This window comes from Didymella exigua, assembly GCF_010094145.1.
Source record: "Didymella exigua CBS 183.55 unplaced genomic scaffold M421scaffold_39, whole genome shotgun sequence".
Lineage (NCBI taxonomy): Eukaryota > Fungi > Ascomycota > Dothideomycetes > Pleosporales > Didymellaceae > Didymella > Didymella exigua.
Genome location: NW_022984813.1, coordinates 211,067 through 232,008, shown reverse-complemented (window position 1 = coordinate 232,008; position 20,942 = coordinate 211,067). Strand labels below are relative to the sequence as shown.

The following is a 20,942-nucleotide window of genomic DNA, read 5'->3' as shown; positions in this document are numbered from 1 at the left end:
CCGCCAGCCTACTCTATCCTAACAGGTTAATACTCTAGATAATGCTAGTCTAGTCTTAGTTGCCCTACTATACTGTCTTTAGTCTTCTACAACACTCTAAGCCTGTAACAACAGCTCTTATTAATATAACACCTATTATAAACCTAGATTTATTAAAATTATAGGTGTCTTTATCTAGGATACTATAGTAACTATACTTAGCTTTAGTATTCTCTACTAGGTAGAACTAGCCCTAGATTACCTTAGGATCCTTGCAGAGGGCTCTCTTGTAGTTATAATTTTAATTAAACTTAACTGTAAGCTCTAGGCGACGCTTAATAAACGTGCTAGCCTAGTTCTTGCTAACAGGAGGCTAGTGGTGCTTAGTAAGTAGAGAGTTGGCTATATCCTCTACATTAGTAAGCTAGGGTGGGTATCCTTGATCTTCTAGCTTTAGAACATGCTGCACAATCACCTCCTCTTTAGTGCTTGTTAGCTTTATTAAGTTAACCTTACAATTGCGTCTTAAGAGTGTTCTAGCACGTTGTTGTCTTAGCGTTCTTTCTAACACCTTGTAGGTTATTACAGCGTGTGGAATAGTAAGAGTCGCGCCTTGTTTAAGAGCCTAAGTTATCAGCTGTATATCTAGTTCCTTTAAGACGCTTTAAACCTTTTTGCGTTGAGACATCGCAGGTTGTATGAAGTTTAGTGTGGTCTTGGCAAAATCCGGTCACTCGCCCGGGCCGGCCACTCGCCCGTGATGTACGTTAACGATCTATCTAGACTATTTATGTTGAATGCTCCGTTGAGTGCTCCGTTGACGGAGAACACGTTGGAGGAGGACGGAGGTTACGAGGATTGCCTTCGTGTCGCAGTAGATATCATGTCTATTTACCAGCCAATTTGGGGGTGCTAATGTATGTACATTTTGCCTCCTTTTTGGCTGCGACACTTCGTAATTTTGCCGATGCCAAACGCCAAAAGTCTAATCAATCAAGTAGGAATACTTATGTCACGAAGAAAAGTCGAGACTGCGACAGGCTTGATTGATCAAAAAGCGCGAAGATGGTTCGCTTCAACAATGTCGCAGCCAAAAAGGAGGCAAAATGTACATACATTAATACCCCAAAGTAGGCCTGCTAAGTAGGCCTATTCTGTCCTCGATAAACAAGCATCGTAAGGTCTCTTAGCTTTTGACATCCGCTGGTACATGGCGTGCGCCTGGAGCATCGCGGCAGTGAACCTTTCCGCGATTCCACAATTATGTGAGGGTCGTGTTCATTGCCTCGAATTTCAGAGAAGCCAAGTCTAAGATACTCCCTTTGTCCTCGACTTTTCCAAGAACACAGCTGGCGAAGCAAGCTAGGTAGAAAGTGCTGGACTCTTTTGGCCGGCACCCCGCGTTCTGACGGCACACCTCCTCGCTGTCAAAGGCCTAGCTACTATCAACCACGACACCGGCTGAAAGCGAGAAGCGACGTGTAGAACCTATATAAGGAGTTATGAAAGCTGCTGCGCAGATTTGCAACTGTTCAAAGAGGTAAGCTGGAGGCTGAAGGACTGTAAGACGATCACGAGGAGGAACCGAGGGTCGCACCCCGCCGAAGCGACGAGCGCAGGGTACGGTACCGGTACCTACCCCGATGGTCCAGCCCGGCTTTTAGCTTCCAGCCTTACAACTGAACCTCGTATTCCGATCAGCTGTAGCTACCTCGAGCTACACAAGCGAAACCGACTTCAGCCGCAACCCATGGGGTATATGCCACCGAATCAGCGTCGATGTCCTCTAGTCACCAGTATACCAGACCCAAGTCTCGACGTGACTGGCATGCTCATGGCACCAATGCGGCATCGATGCAGACTCAGCCTCGTGGCAGGCACTGTGGCTTGGCCATATTCGACATTATGAGCATTCAAAGCTTATTTATCGCCACGTACCTGCTAGTTCCCGCCTTGGACATCGTAACGCGTAGAGTCGAGACTCAATATCGGAGCTTGCTGGACTGGACTTTGGATTCTGGACAGACGAGACGCCAAGTACTCGTAGCAAAGCTTGCCAACGGTCATATCGGGATCATTCTTTTGAATGGGGGGCCAAAACAATTACAGACAGGTGTCTCGATGACTCCAAGAACTACATATAAAGAGTCTGGGAGACCCGTCACAGCAAAGTATCAGCAACAACATCTCTGCACGGATTTGCCTGACAAGTAAAAACACTCTCTCTCGACTCCCAACACGCTCCTCCAATATGCAGCTCTCCACAGTACGTAGGACCCAGCTTTTTCTTATAGAGAAATACTCTAAAATCTGTTCTAGATTCTCTCTGAAATTACAGCACTATTCGGCACTGCTCTTGCTGTCCCCACCAAAGGTGGTGTTGCCAAAGCTGTGCTAGCTGCCGCTGCCGCTCCTGTTGGTAAGAAGCCTACCAGCGGTCCAGCTTCGGCATCGGTCACGATCTATCCCTCTGTCACGGTTTGAGTCTCTCTTGCCTCATAGGTAACCGCACCTCACCTTCGGTGAGATGCGACTACCCATCCTACACTAGTGCTGTTTTCAGCCACTCGTGTATATCTACTGTTCGTAGCTGCACACAATACATCATCAGTTCAATCCTTCAATCCTTCCTGCATATGTGCACTGTTGACCTTTTGCTCCGCGATACCTTCGTACACGTGTGCCGATCTCAATACTATTTGTCAAGCCCATGTCATATGTCGACGATACAGGAGACTGATTTGCTTGACAGCCCCCACCCACAGACGGCAGCGTCGGCACAGGAACAACTGTTACAGTCACTGAGAACCAATGCGTCACCATCAGCGTTGTATATAATCCCTCACGCTCCTTGTTGTGGATGATACTGACAACATCGGCCTCTCGGCGGTGCCTTGAAGGCCAGCATGACGGCTCCTCCCAAGACTGGTGCTGTGGGGTGCTACATTCAACTTTTCAAAGAACAGGGCTGCGGTGTCACTCTTACGAACCAGTACCACGGCTTTCCATTCAATGGCTTAATTACGGGTAGCTTCGTTGGCTGTGCGACGCCTCCGGTTCAATCGTACAGTGCCTTGCAGGTTATGTGTGGCTAGATTTAAGTGCAGTGTGTACACAATGTCAAGAGAAATACATTTGCAACACGAGACCAGGTACGAAGAATGAAGCAGTACTATAAACCTCTCGGGAAAGCGTGACAGGTTGTGTGGTATCTGCTGTCTCGCTACCGAAGCGGATCGAACCCCCTTGATGCAGCAGAGAGAAAAGGAGAGTTGCGGCGGACATGGCTCGAAAACGCAGACACACCTATCGAGAAGATGGGAAGTACTCAATGGGAGGCTGATGTTGTACTTGTTGTATAGACGTAAGTGCGTCCTGATAAACTTGGCTAATTTCAAGAGGCGCATACCAGGGTCACCTTGGATGATCGGCGGGGACAATCTTCGGACTCCAGCAAGGTGCACCCATTGCGCCCTCGAAATGGCCAACAAAACGCTTAGAAAAGCCCTCTAAAAGGTCGGTCACATGCCTAGAGTGAGCTCCGGCGAACTATCTGGGTGATGCGAACCCACTATGATACGGCTAGCGCGATATTTGGTAAACATATCAACGCGCTCGTAGCGGAGGGCGACCACCAACTCACCTCAAAACTCTTCACCTTACCCATACAACTGGTACGGACGCTAGAACCAGAAACACTACGCGGCTTACGAGGAAAGCGTCGCCGCCATGCTTCTCCTCATCGTATTCACCCTTTTCGCTGCGATCTTGCAAACCGCAAGCGCGCTTGCGTATAGCACCCCATTCCCCTTCTTTAGCTTTACCTGCCTACCGAAGTGCACTCGAAGCTACAAGAACCCACTGCAAGCCGACTACCACTGTGTACCGCCCACTGCCCCGGTCTCAAATGAAGCTACCTACATTGCCTGCTTCTGCCAATCACAGTTGCTTCATTGGGCAAGCGATAACAGTGGTCTTTGTCCACAAGAATGCAACAAGAAAGATAAAGTCAAATTCCAGACCACTTACAAGGCTTTGTGTGGCTCGCCAGATCCGTCAGGGACCCTCTTCCTTTCGGTACCTGCGCCTACGGCTTCTCCAATGAGCACCTTAGCGCTCACAACATCCATATCCACGGTTCTAACTACCTCCACGCCGACTTTTGCGCCGACTGGAGCAGCTACACCAACCGCTCAGAGGCCCAAGGATCAACCTGAGCACCATGAAACTTGGTATGCCAACACAGAGGATCCTACAGAAAGGCTACCACTGACTTCAAACAGGGCCCACAAACACTGGATTTCCATTGTCGTGGCCGTGACCATAGTTTGCACAGTCATGCTCGCAGTTATTGGGTGGCTCATGTGGTGTCGTTACACTCAAATTCGCGAAACCCGTACCGATAGCCCAAACAATAGCCGGGATATTGCTCACGAAGAAAGGTTGCTTGGATGCCACCAAAGTTTCTTCGACAAGTGCCAGCAAAGAAACCCGATATTGATCGTGGACAAGAGTCGACAAGCACAACTTGGCCGCTGGCTGAAGAGAGAGAAGATCTTTCCTGCAGAGGGTCAAGAGGTCTTCGAATTGAAGAAGATGAACAGGGGTTTACAAGAACAACGCGGCATCAAGTACAACCTTAAGGACAAAAAGTTTGTTATTGATTGTGGCTCGAGGCTCAAGGACCGCCGCACGCGATTCACACATGATGCTTGGATTCGCGCCAACGAGTCTTTGCCGCAGCCGTCCACCCCTCGCAGCGCCCCTAGCAACCGAACTCCAAGGCGACCAGTCAGCTCACGATCAGGAGCCAGTAACGTTGGTCAGCAGCCGCTCTTCTCTCCTCTGAACAGTGAGTTCCAACCGCTTGGACCACGACTGCCGGTCAGGCCCAGCACGCCGCATACTCCACAAACTCCATCCAGATAGCCACCATCGACGTATCGATATCTTATAGCGAGCTCACGATCGGTCGCCTTCCCTCGTCACACCCCAAGGATTGAGCATGAACGGCCATCTTTCTCGTATGGATCGCCTTCTGCGTCTCCAGATGTGGACGTGATCCTTCCGTTACCAAGCAGGGAGCCAGGCGGTCGGGGCAACGCTGAATGTGGCGCGCGAGGTTATACATGAATTTGGTGGAGACGAGATCACAGGCAGTTCAAGTGCGAAAGCTGCAGTGAGGAAGTTGAAGGGCATAATGGGAAAATGGGTACGCAGGTGAGAAAATACTGGCCTGGTCACTCTTTTGCACAATTTTTTTCGTGCTATTGCTGTTCTGTGTCAGAAATGTTTACCGATTCGAGGCCCGCTTTGTTCGAGGCCCGTTCTCATGGCAATTAGACCTCAAGCAACATCATTGAATCGGAAAAATGCTCTAAACAATGATCTTTGTGCAAACATGGGCGAGACACTCCCGGTGCTGGCGACGAACGTGATCCTGTTTGCATCACAAAGCTTCTACACAGCATTACTGCAGTGAGGGTACTTGTGAAACTTCGCATAGAGGCATTCAAGGCAAGTCGCGAACCATAGGTTTTAAAAATGCCCACTGTTCCTATCTGGTCAAAGTAAAAGCACAGTGCGGCCCTTTCTATCACATGTCAGCTTTTGCTATGACATTCGCATGAGTGTCGCAAAGATACCACAGGCACCACAGGTATATTGTCGTGTTAACAAGAGCAGAAATTGCTATAGTCATTGAGTTGAAGTCTCGATCTTCCGAAGCTGAGGGCTGTCTCAGAAGTGGTCTGCATACTTGAAGACTGTACCCGCGACAGCAGTTTGGTCTTCGCGGCCATCTTGGCGATCCTCGACTGTCATCCGCCGACGACAAGTGCAGATGATCATACAGGTGACCTGACTAAGCCTGCTACTGCCTGAACTTCCAGTTTATGAGGGCCTTTCCCTCTCAAGCACGATTGGTGATTGATCTTCATTCTCGAAATACTCGGAATATCGTGGGACAGGCGGCAGCTCGAATGAGAAGGCACGTCACATAGGTCCGAGCTTGCTGCATTTATCCCCACCTCTGTATATCTTTACACAAGCATCCTCGAATGCATATATACTAAAGTCTCCGATCACTCTACCCACTTACGCAACAACGGCTCTACTCTAAGACAGCCCCCGTGTCACCACCATCATGTCTGCCGACTCATCTCCAACCACTCTGAAAGCCAAGCCTGCAGAGCTTGCAGCACCTTCGTCTCCAGCGCCCGTTTCGGATAAGTTAGAGTGCATGAATCACTACAAGACCCTTCAATCTCCTCGCGGCCTTGGAGACCGTTTTGCCAGCGCGCACGAGCTCACACTGATGAAAGCTCCGCCTCCACCTCCGTCTCCGCCGCGAAAATTTCACGAGCCCGAGATGCGCTCAGATATACCTTCTATGACTCGCGCAGTATCGCTCTCTCTGCATATGCGTGGGCCTCCCCGACTTTTGTTGGCGACTGTCCGTCCTTTCGTTCTCAATGCTGCCAGTCATTGTAGTGGTGGCGGCGTCTTTGTTGCCCCTGACGATTCTCTTTTCCGCTACGATACGGGCTTCAGGGCTGGACTACAACATGGTGCATTCCACTACAGGCGTCGGTATGCGGCCGTGGTACAGCAGTATTCTGCTCCAGTAGGAGATCAAGACGATCACATCGCTGCGTCTCTTCCTCCAGTGCCGTCATGTGCTCCTGACACTGTGGCCGTATCTGTACCTACCACTATCCCTCCAATCCAAGCCATCGTTTCTCCTCCTGATGTATGTCTATCCTTCCGAATCGGTAGCATTTGCTGATTTCCTCTAGACACCTGAGCGCCTCACCCTCTTGAGACCGCTGAGGATGATCCGTAGCCAGTGCGTAGCCAAAATTGACCAGCCCCGTGCGATTATCGTGTGACTCGATCAGTACATGGGCGAGACCTTGCGTACGACGGCGCAGAGTGACAGCATTATCTCCAGCGTCGTCTACGCAGTTTATATCCCTATGACTGACGACCACTACCGCGACTGAAAAAAGGTTCTCTCCGTCTTCCCTCGCGCCGCTGCCTGGCAGAAGGCACTGACTACAAAGGAGCCTATCGACCAGATTACAGCAGACCATCCTACTACACCGCTATTCGTTGAATGCAAGCCACTACAGATACTGCTCGATGATTTGGTGGAGCAGCACAATCTCGGCGTGCCGCACGATGCTGAAGAGCCCTGGGACGAACTAGGGCAGACGGAGCGGTCTGCACCCTTGGCTCGCCAGGCCGATGCTTGTCATCAAGGAAGAATGATGGAACGAGGGAGATGGTGAAACTAGGTATCCTGGAATGGGAAGCTACGTTGGAGATCAATGAGGACCACAACATACACCGATAGTAATACATGCTGGGCTTGAAGCTCGAATTTGTCCTTGATCCGTGTCTGCACAAAACGAAAGATCGACTTACCATTCAGTGACGATTCCATCTTTTACCCAGTTTCTCCATGATCGAACAGCAGCGTTACCGAGTACCTGACTGGAGGCGAAGGTGACATCCTGCGCTGGTGTAGCAGTAAATCCCTTCCTGTAAATATGACTTTTTTAAGACCTGTTCCTATCACTCTCACTGCAACTACACATCACATTTTACCTTCATCAAAGAGCAAAGCTTCTCCTTCTCTTAGCCAACTCTGAGCCCCTTCAAATCTTCTCCTCTCGCTTCTCGTCTCCTCGTCTCCTTATTTCGAGACTACAACATGCCTTTCTCCTTCGCCAACTTCGCCGCCTCACCATAGTCCTGGGGCTCTTCCTCTCGGCCTTCTTCATAGTCTTCATTGTCCGTGCTGTCGCTCGCCGGGCACTGCTCCCACTAGTGTATCGATTCTTCGCCAAGCAGCAGCAGCAGCCACAGCAAGAGCAGGAACGGCAAGTATACCTGCACTTCTACCTCTACGACACCCGCCGCCGCGCTATCACCGCTGCCGCCGCTGCCGAGCACGCCCAGCGTGTCCAAGCAGACCGGACGTGGCTGATGGAGATGGGAGACAGAGGTCGCCGCCATGAGGAGGCTATCCAGGAGCAGGAGGTTCCTATTGCCGCGAGCCAAGCAAAAGAGTACGGGTCGTACCTTCGACGCGATCTCGAGATCAAGATGAGCCGGCTCGAGGCTGACGACCAGCAACACAAGGATGCCCTCATGTTTGCCAAGTACAGCGGCAACAAGCAGAAGTACCGCCCTGCGAAGGATGGGCTGCTGCACGACTCTGACGACGAAGACCCCGAGGTTATTCGTGGGAACAAGAAGGGGAAGAAGAACAAGTGGGGAGAAAGGTGATCTTAACCGGAAGTTTAACTTTCAGACCTGAAGGAGGACCCTTTACACAATGCGTGTTAAGCGACTAAGTCTGTTCGTGACGGTGCCTGGCCTTAAGGGAAATATAGGTAATGGCATTGGGACTGGAATCTCTGGCGTTTGGTTTTGGGGCCTCGACTTGCCTCTGGATGGACGACAACGGTGACGATGATGACCTTTGCGGCGTTGACGACCTCCTCGGTTGCAGAACGTCGGACTTCTGGGCGGCTTTCCTGAAGCGAGAAGGAACTGGGGGCTCTTCCATAGATATAGTGTATTGACATGCTTCCTTGCGCCAGCTTCGTGCTGAGCGCACCTCTCACATATTTCCCTTCATAGAGTTTGAGCGTATGACCGCGACAATCGCAGAGCGTATGTTGTACTCGATCCGGCAGAATTTCAGCGCAATAAGAGCCTCGTATGCTGAGAATCAGATGAGATTGCTAACTTGCAGCATTTGAGGTCGTCGATAGGCTGCCGCGGTGTTGGTAGACCATCTGGTGCATGCAGAGCTTCACTGAACAACAACACCACCCCAAATACGACTTGTGCCACCAAGCAATTGCCACTTGTTTGAACCCTTGATCAATAATTGAGCTCGTCAATGCGAGTGCTGGTGTTGCTCATCTCGACTGCACTCTCCCGAGCTTGCACTCGACTCCGCATTCAACTTCGCCGCCGCCGCTGCAACAAAAGACACCGTGATGATGTACAGGTTCAAGTGCGCCCTCAGATCTCTTAGCAACCTACTGTATAGTCTCCTAGCTCTCACTTCCTCATCTTCCCCAGGTGCGCACAATGCTTGCCCAGGAGACAACACGCGCTCCGGGGCAAGGTGTCAAAGAGAGGGCGACAAAGTGTGGTGTGCACACCGTCTTTGCAGCTAAATTACTCACGAGAACAGAATTGTGATCGCAGGCATGAGCTTTATGTTGAAGTTGACTGGCTGACTTGAAGTGCAGGTTACACGATCACCGCCCCACCCCGATGGAGCGGTGTTTCGATCCACAACGCCTCGCCCTTCTCCGTCCCCGCGAACGCCGAACAACGGACTCCGCGATATAACGAACGATCGAAACAACGGTGATATTGCAGGGCAAGTCGGTCCTATAGGCCTTGATCGTCACCTCTGTTGACTACCTTGGACTAGCACATCTCAGGGCATGTATATATGATCGCCTCCTAGCTAGCAAGCAACTCAGCGCAGTTTTCCATGGATACATACAGCGGCTACGTCTGCTGCAACAAGTGATACCGATAATTGGGAGGGAGATCAGCATCGAGCTTTGCTTTGCTGGATCAAAATAACTGAGGATGGATCTGGTCGAATCAAATCCCCGAACGCGTATCCCACCGCACAATCGTCCGAATCGACCATCGGAGACAAGCTGGGTAATAACATACGAGAATGGAAAAATGAGAGGGCGGAGATAGAAATGCCACGATGCAGCATGAGCAACCGCGATCGTGCACATCTGCGCCATTGGTACGATCGCGCCTTCCCCATCAGACGTGAGCCTATGCGCGCCATAACGGCAAATCCAGAACATCAGGTCGACGAACTAAACCACAGCGTAAGTTCGTCCAGCCATGAGATCTATCCTGAAGATAGCAGGGCAACCGTCAGCCCGTATCCTTGCACATCCGCCATCGACTAAGATTTGCGCCAAATCGTGAACGACTCCACCTTCGGTCCCTTTGCGCCGCCCTCGACGTACGGAATTTCCGTTTGTGCTTCAGTCTCCTGAGATTACTGTCCGCCTGGTGCGCCTCACAGCTGTAGCAAGGCTGTTCAGCAACAGGGGTCCTCCTGCATTTCGCCGCAATCGAGAGTTGAGATCACTACCCCCTTTCATGGACTGGCCGCAGACGATGCTTCAAAGCCCAAAGACCGACATTTTGCTTGAGTTCGGTCGACTTGTCAGCACCAGTGGAAAACCCTCACATTTCGCCGGCAAGTCGTAAAAACGAGCAGCGCATCAAGGCCTGGGGGCATGTCGAAGTGCGACTCGCAGTGCGACTCTGATCGTCTTTAGATCAAAGGCTGGGAGAATTGTCATGTCCTTACGAGTCTGCGGCAGATACCTGTGGCCTGTACCCTCGGGGTCGCTCGTCCAAGGCTACGCAACCGGTCGATGAGCTCGCCCGCTCGCGGGAGGTGCAACCCCAGACGTTCAGCGGTGCAACAATCAACGTCAACTCACCGACCGAGGCATCGATATCGTTGCTGACCTTGAGCGTGGGTCCTGCCGCTTCGAAAATGATAGGGCCACGGAGTGTACACAACCCTTGCGCATAGAAGTTACACGCAGCACGGAAAAGTATTGATGAACAGAGTGATGATGTGATGTGGAACAATGGGGGATGTGACTGACACTACGAAAGAAAGCGAGAGAATGACAGCAGAAAGACGATACTCGCGAAAATTGATATGAAAGAGGTTTCGCATGGCAAATTCCAGTAACATTCGGGGAAGGGACGGGAAAGGGGAGCAGATTATGTTCAAGGTGACGGATTGAGTGCCGAATACATGTCTCATGCTGGGAAGCTGACAAGTCACAGGATGACCGAGATTGCTTAATCAAGATGGTGATGGCGATCTACATGCTGGCCCATTGGAAGGCCACCAAGCGTCACCAGGCGTGCTCACCTAGTTATGGGCATGTTTAATGCATCATAGATCTCGAAGGAAACGTACCTGAGCAATTTTTGCTGTGCTAGCATCGCCAAGAATGCTTGTAATTTGCTCTCAGGGCATCGAGCCAGTCGGAACAAGTCGATAGGTAGGCATAGCCCTGGGTCGAAGGCAGCTGCAGCGCCAGTATCGAGCATGTACTGTGACAGGGATGTGTTCGATGAAGAAGATTGTGCAGACCCAAAGGCTGTCCGAGCACAAGATCCAGCATATGGTCGTCGATCTTCGTTCTTATCAATCAGGAGCATTGACGACTCTGTCACAGCTTACAAAAGCCATGTCGACATCAGCTGCAGTCGACCTCAGCAACCTCGTCGATAATCCAGCACCAGATTCTCGCTCAATGCCGCCTACTAGCCGACGTGTCAAGGAACCAATCATCAAACTAAGAAACGTGCCCACACCGGACGTGCCGGATCCGAGCCTCCCCAGTCGCCGGCACAGATTGCTCATCTAAGCGCGCTGTACCTCAAGGAAGACCTTTCATGACAGAGGCCTTTTCAGCAGAGGTTGATGGTTGACAGCCATCGCCATGTTACCTTTCTGAATGCAAGGAGACAATGAGACAGGATGTTGGGGTGAATTGTGAAGAGAGTGTGAGGTCGAACGCTGAGCTGAGTCAATATTCTGAGAGATTGAAGATGACGTGAGAGATGTCGAGTTGATGAGGTCTGATTGATGAGAGACATGGAAGTGGTGAGGAAATTGAGCGATGCAAGACAGCGACGAGGGCGATGCTTGCTGAGATGGTGGAAATGAAAGAGATGGATGTTAATATGACGAGGTCGAGAACACATGTCGATGGTCAAGAACGAAAAGAGATGGATACTCCCTGCCGCTGTGGAACACCATGGCTGCTTTACTGGGATGGTCTGGGACCTGGACATCGACATGGCAAGGTATGCGGGTCATGCGGTCTCGACACACTGGTGCGTATCGCGGCAACGATAATCATGGATAGCTCGCTCAATATCCGGTACAGCGCATTCGCTTAGCCTTCCAGCAGCTCAGGCGATCTGTCGCCCTCACCAGTATGCTCAAGATGTATTCATCGCTGGCGGGCATTGACTTGTCTGTAAAGGTGTCTATCAGGCTTTACTACGCGTGCGCTTTCTTTCGAGAACGCTGCTTTGATACTCGTATCGGAGATGCGGATCTGAGTTTACGTGTACGACCGCCGAGCGGTACCTGAGGCATGGCGGACGAGGGGGTTCTGCGGATGGCTCGATGCTGCTTCCTCTACATGTCAGCAAAGCTGCGCAAAGCCATTACGATGCTTGAAACAGTTACGGATACATACCATGGCGCCCTCAATGCCACTCGTTCGAGTGCCAGGGCTGTCAAAGTGGCATTACGTTGGCTGCAGCTGCCTGGAGGTCCGTGCCGTTCTCTCATGGGCTGTAGCATGGGCATCGAGCTTGTCCGAGGTCGCAAGAGTTTTTTCAGAGCTTGCTGGGAGGTCAAGAATAATCCATAGTGAAGTGGGAGTGCGCTCGAGGTGTGGAGCGGTCGCTTTGAGGGCGCGAGGGACCCTGAACGCGCAACGAAGAGGGGACAGGGCTACCATGCCACGAGGCTATATTTAGACAAGGAGCAGCCTGCTGAGGATGAAGAAGGCCATCTTGATGACTTGAGAGCAGCAAACGCTCAGGATAGAGTTGACGGCAGTGGGGTGGTAGGGGCGAGGCTGGGGCGGGAGATTTGGTGATGACGCTCTTGGTGTTGAGTTTGGCGACCGGCCTCGCCGGTACCTTCAACGGCAGCACCCCTGCAGCAGCACCACGACGCATCTGCAAGAGCTCGGCAACACTTACGGAGCTCAACAACAACCTCGGGAAAATAGCTCAGTGCCTTGGGAAGACAGTAGAGCGGTTTTTGCTGGTGGATATTGCTCCGGAGCATGGTCAGGAGAAGGTGGGGCTTGCGGCAGCAGCTTGCCTCGTTGCTTCCTCCGTCACCCACGATTGCGTGGAGCGCCGTCAGAGGAAAGCGAGACTGCGACAGGAGCCCTCAGCATATGATCCCCCGACTTTGAAGCAACTCCGAGCCGACTTAGAAGCAACTCCGAGCCGACTTAGAAGCAACTCCAAACAGGGCAGGTCTCCTCGTCTGATCAGCGCTCACAAACGCAAGAAACGACACCCTCCAGCTTACTACCAAAGCAACACCTTGCTGTGACGACATAGAGCCTACTCTGAGAGCCTATCACATGTAGCAAGCTTGCTGGCTTCCTGGAAGCAGTATTGGTTGATGGCAGCAGTAAAAAGATAACATAGTCCATGAGAGTCATGCCTAAGAAGTCATGGACGCCAAAGGTAGCCAGAGCACGATTAAGCCGCGCATGCCAGTGCTCTTCGTTATGGCAAAGCTTAGGTACAGTCTAGCCCGATTGTTGAAGATCAATAATGAAACCATGACTATGAACACACTTTCCATCGCAATCACACTGTACGTTTCCAAGGCTTCGCCGTGATGAGCGGCATGTAGGCGGAAGGATTGCCTCATTAATGTCGCTGCCCTATACGAGCTCCACACCACGCGATCGATCGATATGTTTACTTGAAACAGTAATGATATGGCAACACCGGGCATCGGCAGAATGCCATTAAACACAACGCGAAGCCCCGATCAAGCAACGCCGCTGCCAGGCACTAAAGCTGCCCGCAATTCGCTCCGTTACCTGTGCCGAACTAATAAACTGTCCATGGCGCTCACCATACCATCGTCCTCGTGACACGACAAGCTTCGTTTCCGTTACGAGAGGTGTAGACTAAGTAGAAGAGCCCGGAATGCAATTGCCCGCCGGTTAGATCAGCTTCAGACTTAAGTTTGGAAGACGCCCAGCAGCCCTCTTTCTGCCTGAACATATCGAGCTAGGAAATCGGCAGAACCTCGCAACATGCGCTCAACTATCATCTCTGCACTCGCCCTACTCTCATCGGTGGCGACTGCTTCTTTGCAGATTGTGCCGGGAGCAACCTGGACCGCGGTCAGTACAGTAAAATTTGTTGCTCAGAGCTGGCTAATGCATCAATCAGACGAACACAGGCCAGCACATCCAAGCACACGGCGGTGGTGTACTGAAAGTTGGCGACAAGTGGTACTGGTATGTACGACACCAGTGGGTTTGATATGGATAACGGCTAATGCGCCTTTCAGGGTTGGCGAAGACAAGACCAACGGTACTTCGTTCATCAACGTCAACTGCTACTCCTCGACCAACCTCGTAGAATGGAACTACGAGGGTGCGTTGCTTTCGCAGACCGCGTCGGGTGACACAGGGCCGAATCGTGTCATCGAACGCCCGAAGATCATCTACAACAAGTCGACTCAGAAGTATGTCATGTGGATGCACATTGACAGCAGTGACTACAAGGAAGCTAAAATCGGTGTCGCGACTGGCGACTCTGTATGTGGCAAGTACACATATCTGCGCAGCGAGCAGCCTCTTGGGCATCAGAGTCGCGACTCGGGTGTCTTCGTCGATACTGATGATAAGGCATACCTCTTGACTGAAGATGTAAGCCTGAGTAACCTGAAGAATGAACGAAGACTGAGTGACTGACACCCCCAGCGCGAAAACGGCCTTCGTATTGACGCGCTGTCGAATGACTACCTCGCCGTGACCTCCAACGTCTACACGTTCGCCGAGAAGTACGAGGCTCCCGCCGTAATCAAAAAGAATGGTGTCTACTTCATGTTCGCTTCGCAGCTTACGGGCTGGAACCCCAACGACAACTACTACGCAACTGCGACCTCGCTCTCAGGGCCATGGTCTGGCTGGAATAAGTTCGCTGATAGTGGATCGAACACCTACGCCAGCCAGACCACCTTCGTCCTACCTGTCGGCGATAACTTCGTCTATATGGGCGATCGCTGGGTGAGCGACAACCTCATGCGCAGCACCTATGTCTGGCTTCCGCTCACTATCTCTGGCACTACCGCGACACTGAAGAATAGCGTCAATTGGATCTTGAACCCCAGCACTGGCGTATCGAGCGCGGGACCATCGGAGAACCAGTATGAAGGCGAGGCTGCGACACTGAGCAACAATGCGCGCACCATCGACTGCACAAGTTGCTCGGGCGGGAAGGCGGCTGGCTACATCGGTGGTTCCGACAAGGGTACAGTGGTTTTCAGCAACATACAAAGTGATACAGCGACTAGGACGAGCATCAGGGTGAAACACTTGAATGGTGACCGGAGCCAGCGAATCGCAGATGTCATGGTGGGCGGCAAGACGCAAAGGATTTCTTTCCTGCCTCATGGAGATGGAGACCCCGGAAGCAGTGTGTTGAATGTGAACCTGAAACAGGGGACCAACGAGATCATATTCGTCGGTGTAAATGGCGAATATGCAGCGGATATCGACCGATTGATGGTGCCGAAGTCGTAACTATTGTACATAGTCGTAACTATTGTACATAATCGTGAAGGTTTTCAGCTAGCGTAAACATCCTCGTTTCTGCCATCGTAGCAAGTCCTCATGGGATTGATCTCCGTCTTCCTCAGATGCCCCGGTATCCTGAGCGGCAGCATCACACCCCCAAAATTTCCCTCCAGACTGGCCACTTTGCAAAGCCGAAATACCTTCGCAGCGTGCTCTTCGCGCTCTTTCTTCAGCGCCACCTTCAGAAAGCGGACAGCCTGCAATGTGCCAATCTGGTCGCAGAGCGTGAGAAATCTCTCCTTCATCACACGTCCCTCATCAGCCCATGCCCTCCCGTGATCGACGACACTTCTGACCGCGAAAAGGAACTGTGCTCCCAGCGACGACGCATTCCTGAGGTGCGATTCGTCTTGGTACGTTAGCGGCAGGTCTCCAACAATGAATTGCAAAGACAGGAGCGAAGTCGCAAGCTGGAGATGTTCTAGGAGCCTCACCCTCTCGACCGTCATCGCCTCGCTCTCACTCCTCCAATCTGTCTCGCAGCGTATCGTGGTGTGACACAGATCGCTCACGCCGCCACCTATCATCTCCGGGAACGTATTAGTAGCCCAAAGACCAGAGAGAGAGGAGCTTTTGCTCGAGCAAAGCTTCGAAATGGCTTCGGACCGCATTTGATGGCAGATGGCGAAGATTGGGAGAGATAACACTCTTTCAGGTGCGCGGTGCAGAGTGACACTGGAGAGAGAGGGTAGATGACGAAGGCGTAGATCTTATTGCGGATTTCGCCGGGAAGGGAGAGGAGTTGTGATGACGTCTGTGGTAGAGAGGCTTGGAGACTCATACCCATCACGGGCGAGAGTGGAGGGGAGGATGAGATGGCAATGGAGGCGCTGGTGGCTCTGACATTCTTCTCGCTTGAAGAACTTTTTGATAAGATTTGAGGTCCTCATGATGTTGACCGGCGAAGAAGAGAGGTTCTTGGAAGGCGAGGTAAGATACATCAGCTCGCATGAGCAAGCTAACTTGATCCAGATTAGTGCAATCGTGCAGCCAGCAGCCTTCTTCATCATTGGACATGTTCAGCGTGAAAGACAATTTATGGAAATTATAGAGACCAAAGAGTATCAGAGCTGAGTTTCAGCATTTTCACTACATATATACATCATTTCCCAGTTCTGCATGCTTCCGTGGTATGACTTCCTGCTCAACCAGAGAAGCTGTTAGCAACCTTGCCGACTACAAGCTTGGCGGAAGCGGCAGTGGAGCGTTTTGCAGCAGTACCTGCAGTCGACATGACAAATGCAGCAGCAGTGTTGGCGTCGCGACCATATGTCAGATGAGGAGCAAGGATGACACTCTGGCCAGCACAGATCAAGTCACCGGTGTGGCAGATGACCTTGGTACTGGCAGCACCGACTTTACCGACAGCATCGCCATTGTTCGGGTCACCAAAGATGACTGCACTCTTGACAAACGCAGACTGGTCTGCGGTCAGCATAGACGCTGCATTGTGGACGAGTTGTCCACCCTGACTGCGAATCGTTAGCCTCTGACGTGCCCATGTTCAGGGAGTGGTACGAACGAGTAGCCTGCCATGACAAGCGCGGTATTTGGGCAGGCAGTCATGACCTGGCCGACCATCTTCGCCATCAACATGCTACCTCTGGCATCGCCACCAGCCAAGAATCCGGGGACGTCGGCAGGATACTGGATACCCTGGACAGCCAGGTTCTGTGCACCACCCATCATCTTGCCAATGGCAGATACAAAAGGCGGTCCGGCAACGGTGCCCATATTTCCGATCTCGGTTGTGCCGCGAGCGAAGAGTACGGTCATGGCCTTGCAGCCGCTGCCGTTGGTGACATCGCTTTGGGTCGAGGACGTGAGGGCCGCAGATGCGATGGGAGCGAGGATGAGGAGGTTCGCGAAAGACTTCATGTTGATGATTGGAAAATAAAAGATTAGAAGATGTAAAGTAGAGGATGCAGGAGCCAGTCCGGGGAAAGTGGGCGTGGAAGAAGTGAAGGTGAAGATGCTCTGAATTTTGATCTGGGTACTCTGCAACGTATTTAAAAGAGCGGCATAAGTGACGATTGTGTGAACGACCGATGTCAAGCTTGCAAGCCAAACGAAGGAGGTGGCCGGCCATACACAGATCTGTCATGTTTCGATGATGGATGTCTCCGAAGTGCCATCAAACGTCATGCATGATCCCGCAATAATAGCACATGCCGTCTGAAGTTTCGACGCCCAGCTGACATCCCCCGAGCTGTTCCATGCGGGAACAAGCTCCTCCTCAACAGGATTGGTACAGCCCTAGGCCCAGCTACCAAATAGGGCTGCATCTGATACTTGCGGAAAGCTCGTTCCGGCATACCTGAGACAAGATGTGCTGGTTTTCATGGAGATTTTACATTCTTCTGGTAGCGATCGTGTACCGAGGTAGCGCGGCCGCACATTCGGCGTCTCCAGACTGATCTGAGGCAGCTCCTTCGGCAGTCTAAAGACTTACGAGGGGCTTGGCACAATGTTTCGATGCGGTGTGCAACACGATAGCCGCGATACGAGCTCGAACGTCGGGTTAAGGCGAGCAGGATCGACAAAACGGACTGAGACCTGGTATTCCTGGATGTCGTCGATTGAGATACAAACAGAAGCAGCTGCGAGCGCCTTCGCAAGTATACCTGGGAATGTCAAGAATGCGTGCGAACTTATTGCTTAAAGCCGTGCCTCTACCATCAGTCTCGATGAATGAGTTCTGTTGATGGGTGTCGCCCTTCTGTGACTTGTTTCAGTAGATCGTTTTGAGTTGCACCGAACCATGATACGTTTCATCGATGAGGGCGAGGCGTTCCACGCGCATGATTTGAGGATCTCCTTGCCTTGACCGTTGAGCAACGGCCTTGCATTGATCAGCCGCTGACTGGGTGAGCTTGTTCAAACGTCACAGTCGTGGGATCGGTCCGATCAGGAAATGTAATATTCTCGAAGGGCAAAGTCGATTCTTCAACTCTAACAGCTTGCGCCACATTTCCATCTTTTGTCGCTCGCGATCCTTCATAGCATTCAATGCTTGCAATGTTGTTTGGTAATGGCTGGTGATGGCTTGTCCGGTCCAGGCGCAGTGCAAGGCAATGCCGCAATACCGGTAGAGGGGCAACGACGTCAGGGCCGTGCCCCGCTTGGAAGGCCCTGCAACAAGAGCGCTGTCAAACATTAAGTGTATCGCGCAATGCTGATGAGTGCAGAAGGGCGTTGGGTAAGAAGTAGGATGATGTTGAGTCATGGCATGTCGTGAAAGGGCGTTGTTCGCCTCACAGCCGGATGATCCATGCCAATGAAGGAAGGTGCAGACTAGGCATCAGCCTCGTTTCCTTAAAATTCAGGAACATCCACAATACGGACTCGATCCTCAACTAACTAAGCCTTTGCAACAACATCAACATGGTCCTCGAGCTCCATCCATGTACCGAGTTGGACATCCCGGAGTTTGTCCGAATCCAGATTGCGGCATTCGGGACTGGCGGCGGCATGACCCAATTCATGGTCGAACATCCACCTTCAGAAGAGTACATCAACAAGTCAGTCGACAAGCACCTCAAGTCGTTCCGCGAAGAGGATGATATCACATATCTCAAGGTCGTCGACACCGAGCGTGATGGCCAGATGATTGCCGGTGCAAAGTGGCGCATCAACCAAAAGGAGCGCAAGGAGCAGGAGATACAGTCCATGCTGCCTGTGCCAGGCGCAGACGAAGATGGAAAGCAGGCAATGATCGACTTCATCTGGTATCTGAACAGGGTTAGGAAAGAGTTCATGGGCACCAAGCCCTTCTACTGTAGGCGCCACACGATCCTCTCAGTGCACAACATCTATTGACACTGCTCCAGTCTTGCATATCTTGATTACCGACCCAGAACACCATCGACGCGGGGCTGGTGCTAAGCTCATCTGTTGGGGCACTGCACAGGCTGACGCTGCGCAACTGCCGTGCTTCTTGGAGTCCTCAGTCATGGGCCGGCCGTTGTATGCTAGGTGCGGATTTACGCCACGATATGAGCAGAGTTTTGACCTGACCAAGTATGGAGGCAAGGGTAAAGACATGAACACGGTCATGATCCGGGATCCCGTAAAGGCCTAGGCAGAAGGCGCCGCGCTTTCAAGACCAAGAGATAGGAGTAACCACGACGAACGGGGCATGAGCACGTGGCAAAAACTTCTTCCTATGGTATTCGCCTATATTACCCCATATGAAGATCTTTACGTCTGCTTGTATGTGATCGTTACACCTGTTGAAGTACCACATCACTGAATGCCAACTTCACAATATTGAATGTGTTAAATGTCAGTCGGACTCGCACCGATAACGTGGATGTCCTTTCTTAACTCGGTGACATACAGAAAGAAATACTTCGTTTCATTACTCGAACGTGAGATTAATGTACTGAAACTTTCGATTTCCATCCGAACGCCATTCTGGACTTCCTGCCATATGGAGCATTTCATGTCAAATTCCATAGAAGACTGAGCTTTGTTCCGGCAAGTTCTCAACGTAGCGTGTCTCAGGCGGTCCAAGTGCCGAAGCGCCGAAGATCGCTGGAAAAACCGCTGACACTCCACAAGTGCCAAACCTGCGCACGGGTCGGGAGATATCTTACAACTCATGCCATGTGATATAGTATGCAACTGCCGACGTATCCGTTCACTCTACAAGATCATATATGTCACGGAGGGCACGGCTTGGATGTGGGCATCTGCCATTTATTTGGGACGCTATCTACTACTTCGTACAGTGTTTCATCGGCCCGTGCACGAGCCGAGGACGTGCACGATTTCGTGCGAAAATCAACATTCTAGCACCCACACCATATATCGAACAACTCCGCCAAATGACAGAATTAGCAGACGCCCTTGGATTCACGGCATCTTTGAAGCCTGGAGAAAAGATCAACTACACCAAGATCGCTCGCAATTATGATTGCTCTTGTTCAACGTTTTCACGACAACACTGTGGGGTATGCGCGTCACGCGAGGCGGGCTATGCAGAACAAAGGCAAGCAAGCACTTGTTGCGTATATTGACAAGCTCTGTCAGCGCGGCCTACCTCCTATAAGAGAGATGATTTGAGATTTCGCTGCAGAAATAGCTAAAAAGTACGTGGGAAAGTGCTGGGCAGACCGCTTTATCAACCAACACCACGTCCACCTCCCCTGTTAATAGACTTCTGGCAAGGACGCTCTTCGCCAGGAGGCCAACTCAGCAGTCAAATATAACGCTTAGTTCGAGCTCCTCCACCGTAAATTTGCTAGGTATAATATCAAACTACAGAACATGTACAATATGGATGAGAAGGGCTTCCTAATTAGTGTACTGTCAAAGATAAAGCGTGTGTTCAGCAGGTAGTGCTATGAGGCAGGAGAGATAAATAAAATGCTACAAGATGGCAATCGCGAGTGGATAACTCTCCTTGCGTGTATTTGTGCTGATGGGAGTGCTCTCAGTACCCATTGCCTGCAGTGAGTTTCAGATCCTCCAGAAGACCGAAGAGCGCAGCTTGCGAGAGTA

At 51.5% G+C, this 20,942-nt stretch overlaps 5 protein-coding genes across 5 annotated transcripts; 4 read left to right on the top strand and 1 right to left on the bottom strand.

The window, feature by feature from the left end:
- Positions 1-12,547: 12,547 nt before the first annotated feature.
- On the top strand, positions 12,548-13,222 carry M421DRAFT_281714 (uncharacterized protein). The gene has a single exon (XM_033588921.1). The coding sequence runs from the start codon at positions 12,695-12,697 to the stop codon at positions 13,163-13,165; it is 471 nt and encodes a 156-aa protein (XP_033444647.1). The 5' UTR covers positions 12,548-12,694; the 3' UTR covers positions 13,166-13,222.
- Positions 13,223-13,670: 448 nt separating this feature from the next.
- M421DRAFT_424846 (carbohydrate-binding module family 35 protein) lies at positions 13,671-15,436 on the top strand. Its single transcript, XM_033593884.1, has 4 exons — positions 13,671-13,976; positions 14,026-14,093; positions 14,147-14,507; positions 14,562-15,436. Exons 1-4 carry the CDS (start codon positions 13,887-13,889, stop codon positions 15,381-15,383), a joined length of 1,341 nt encoding a protein of 446 aa, XP_033444646.1. The 5' UTR covers positions 13,671-13,886; the 3' UTR covers positions 15,384-15,436.
- Positions 15,437-16,581: 1,145 nt separating this feature from the next.
- On the bottom strand, positions 16,582-17,315 carry M421DRAFT_72656 (carbohydrate esterase family 5 protein; the record flags this gene model as incomplete). Its single annotated transcript, XM_033596897.1, has 2 exons — positions 16,582-16,909; positions 16,960-17,315. The coding sequence occupies 2 exons, from the start codon at positions 17,313-17,315 to the stop codon at positions 16,582-16,584; spliced, it is 684 nt and encodes a 227-aa protein (XP_033444645.1).
- Positions 17,316-18,760: 1,445 nt separating this feature from the next.
- Positions 18,761-19,733, top strand: M421DRAFT_424843 (uncharacterized protein). The gene is made up of 2 exons (XM_033593883.1): positions 18,761-19,215; positions 19,268-19,733. The coding sequence occupies exons 1-2, from the start codon at positions 18,822-18,824 to the stop codon at positions 19,516-19,518; spliced, it is 645 nt and encodes a 214-aa protein (XP_033444644.1). The 5' UTR covers positions 18,761-18,821; the 3' UTR covers positions 19,519-19,733.
- A 499-nt stretch (positions 19,734-20,232) lies between these two features.
- M421DRAFT_424842 (uncharacterized protein) lies at positions 20,233-20,829 on the top strand. Its single transcript, XM_033593882.1, has one exon. It carries the CDS (start codon positions 20,267-20,269, stop codon positions 20,456-20,458), a length of 192 nt encoding a protein of 63 aa, XP_033444643.1. The 5' UTR covers positions 20,233-20,266; the 3' UTR covers positions 20,459-20,829.
- Positions 20,830-20,942: the final 113 nt, after the last annotated feature.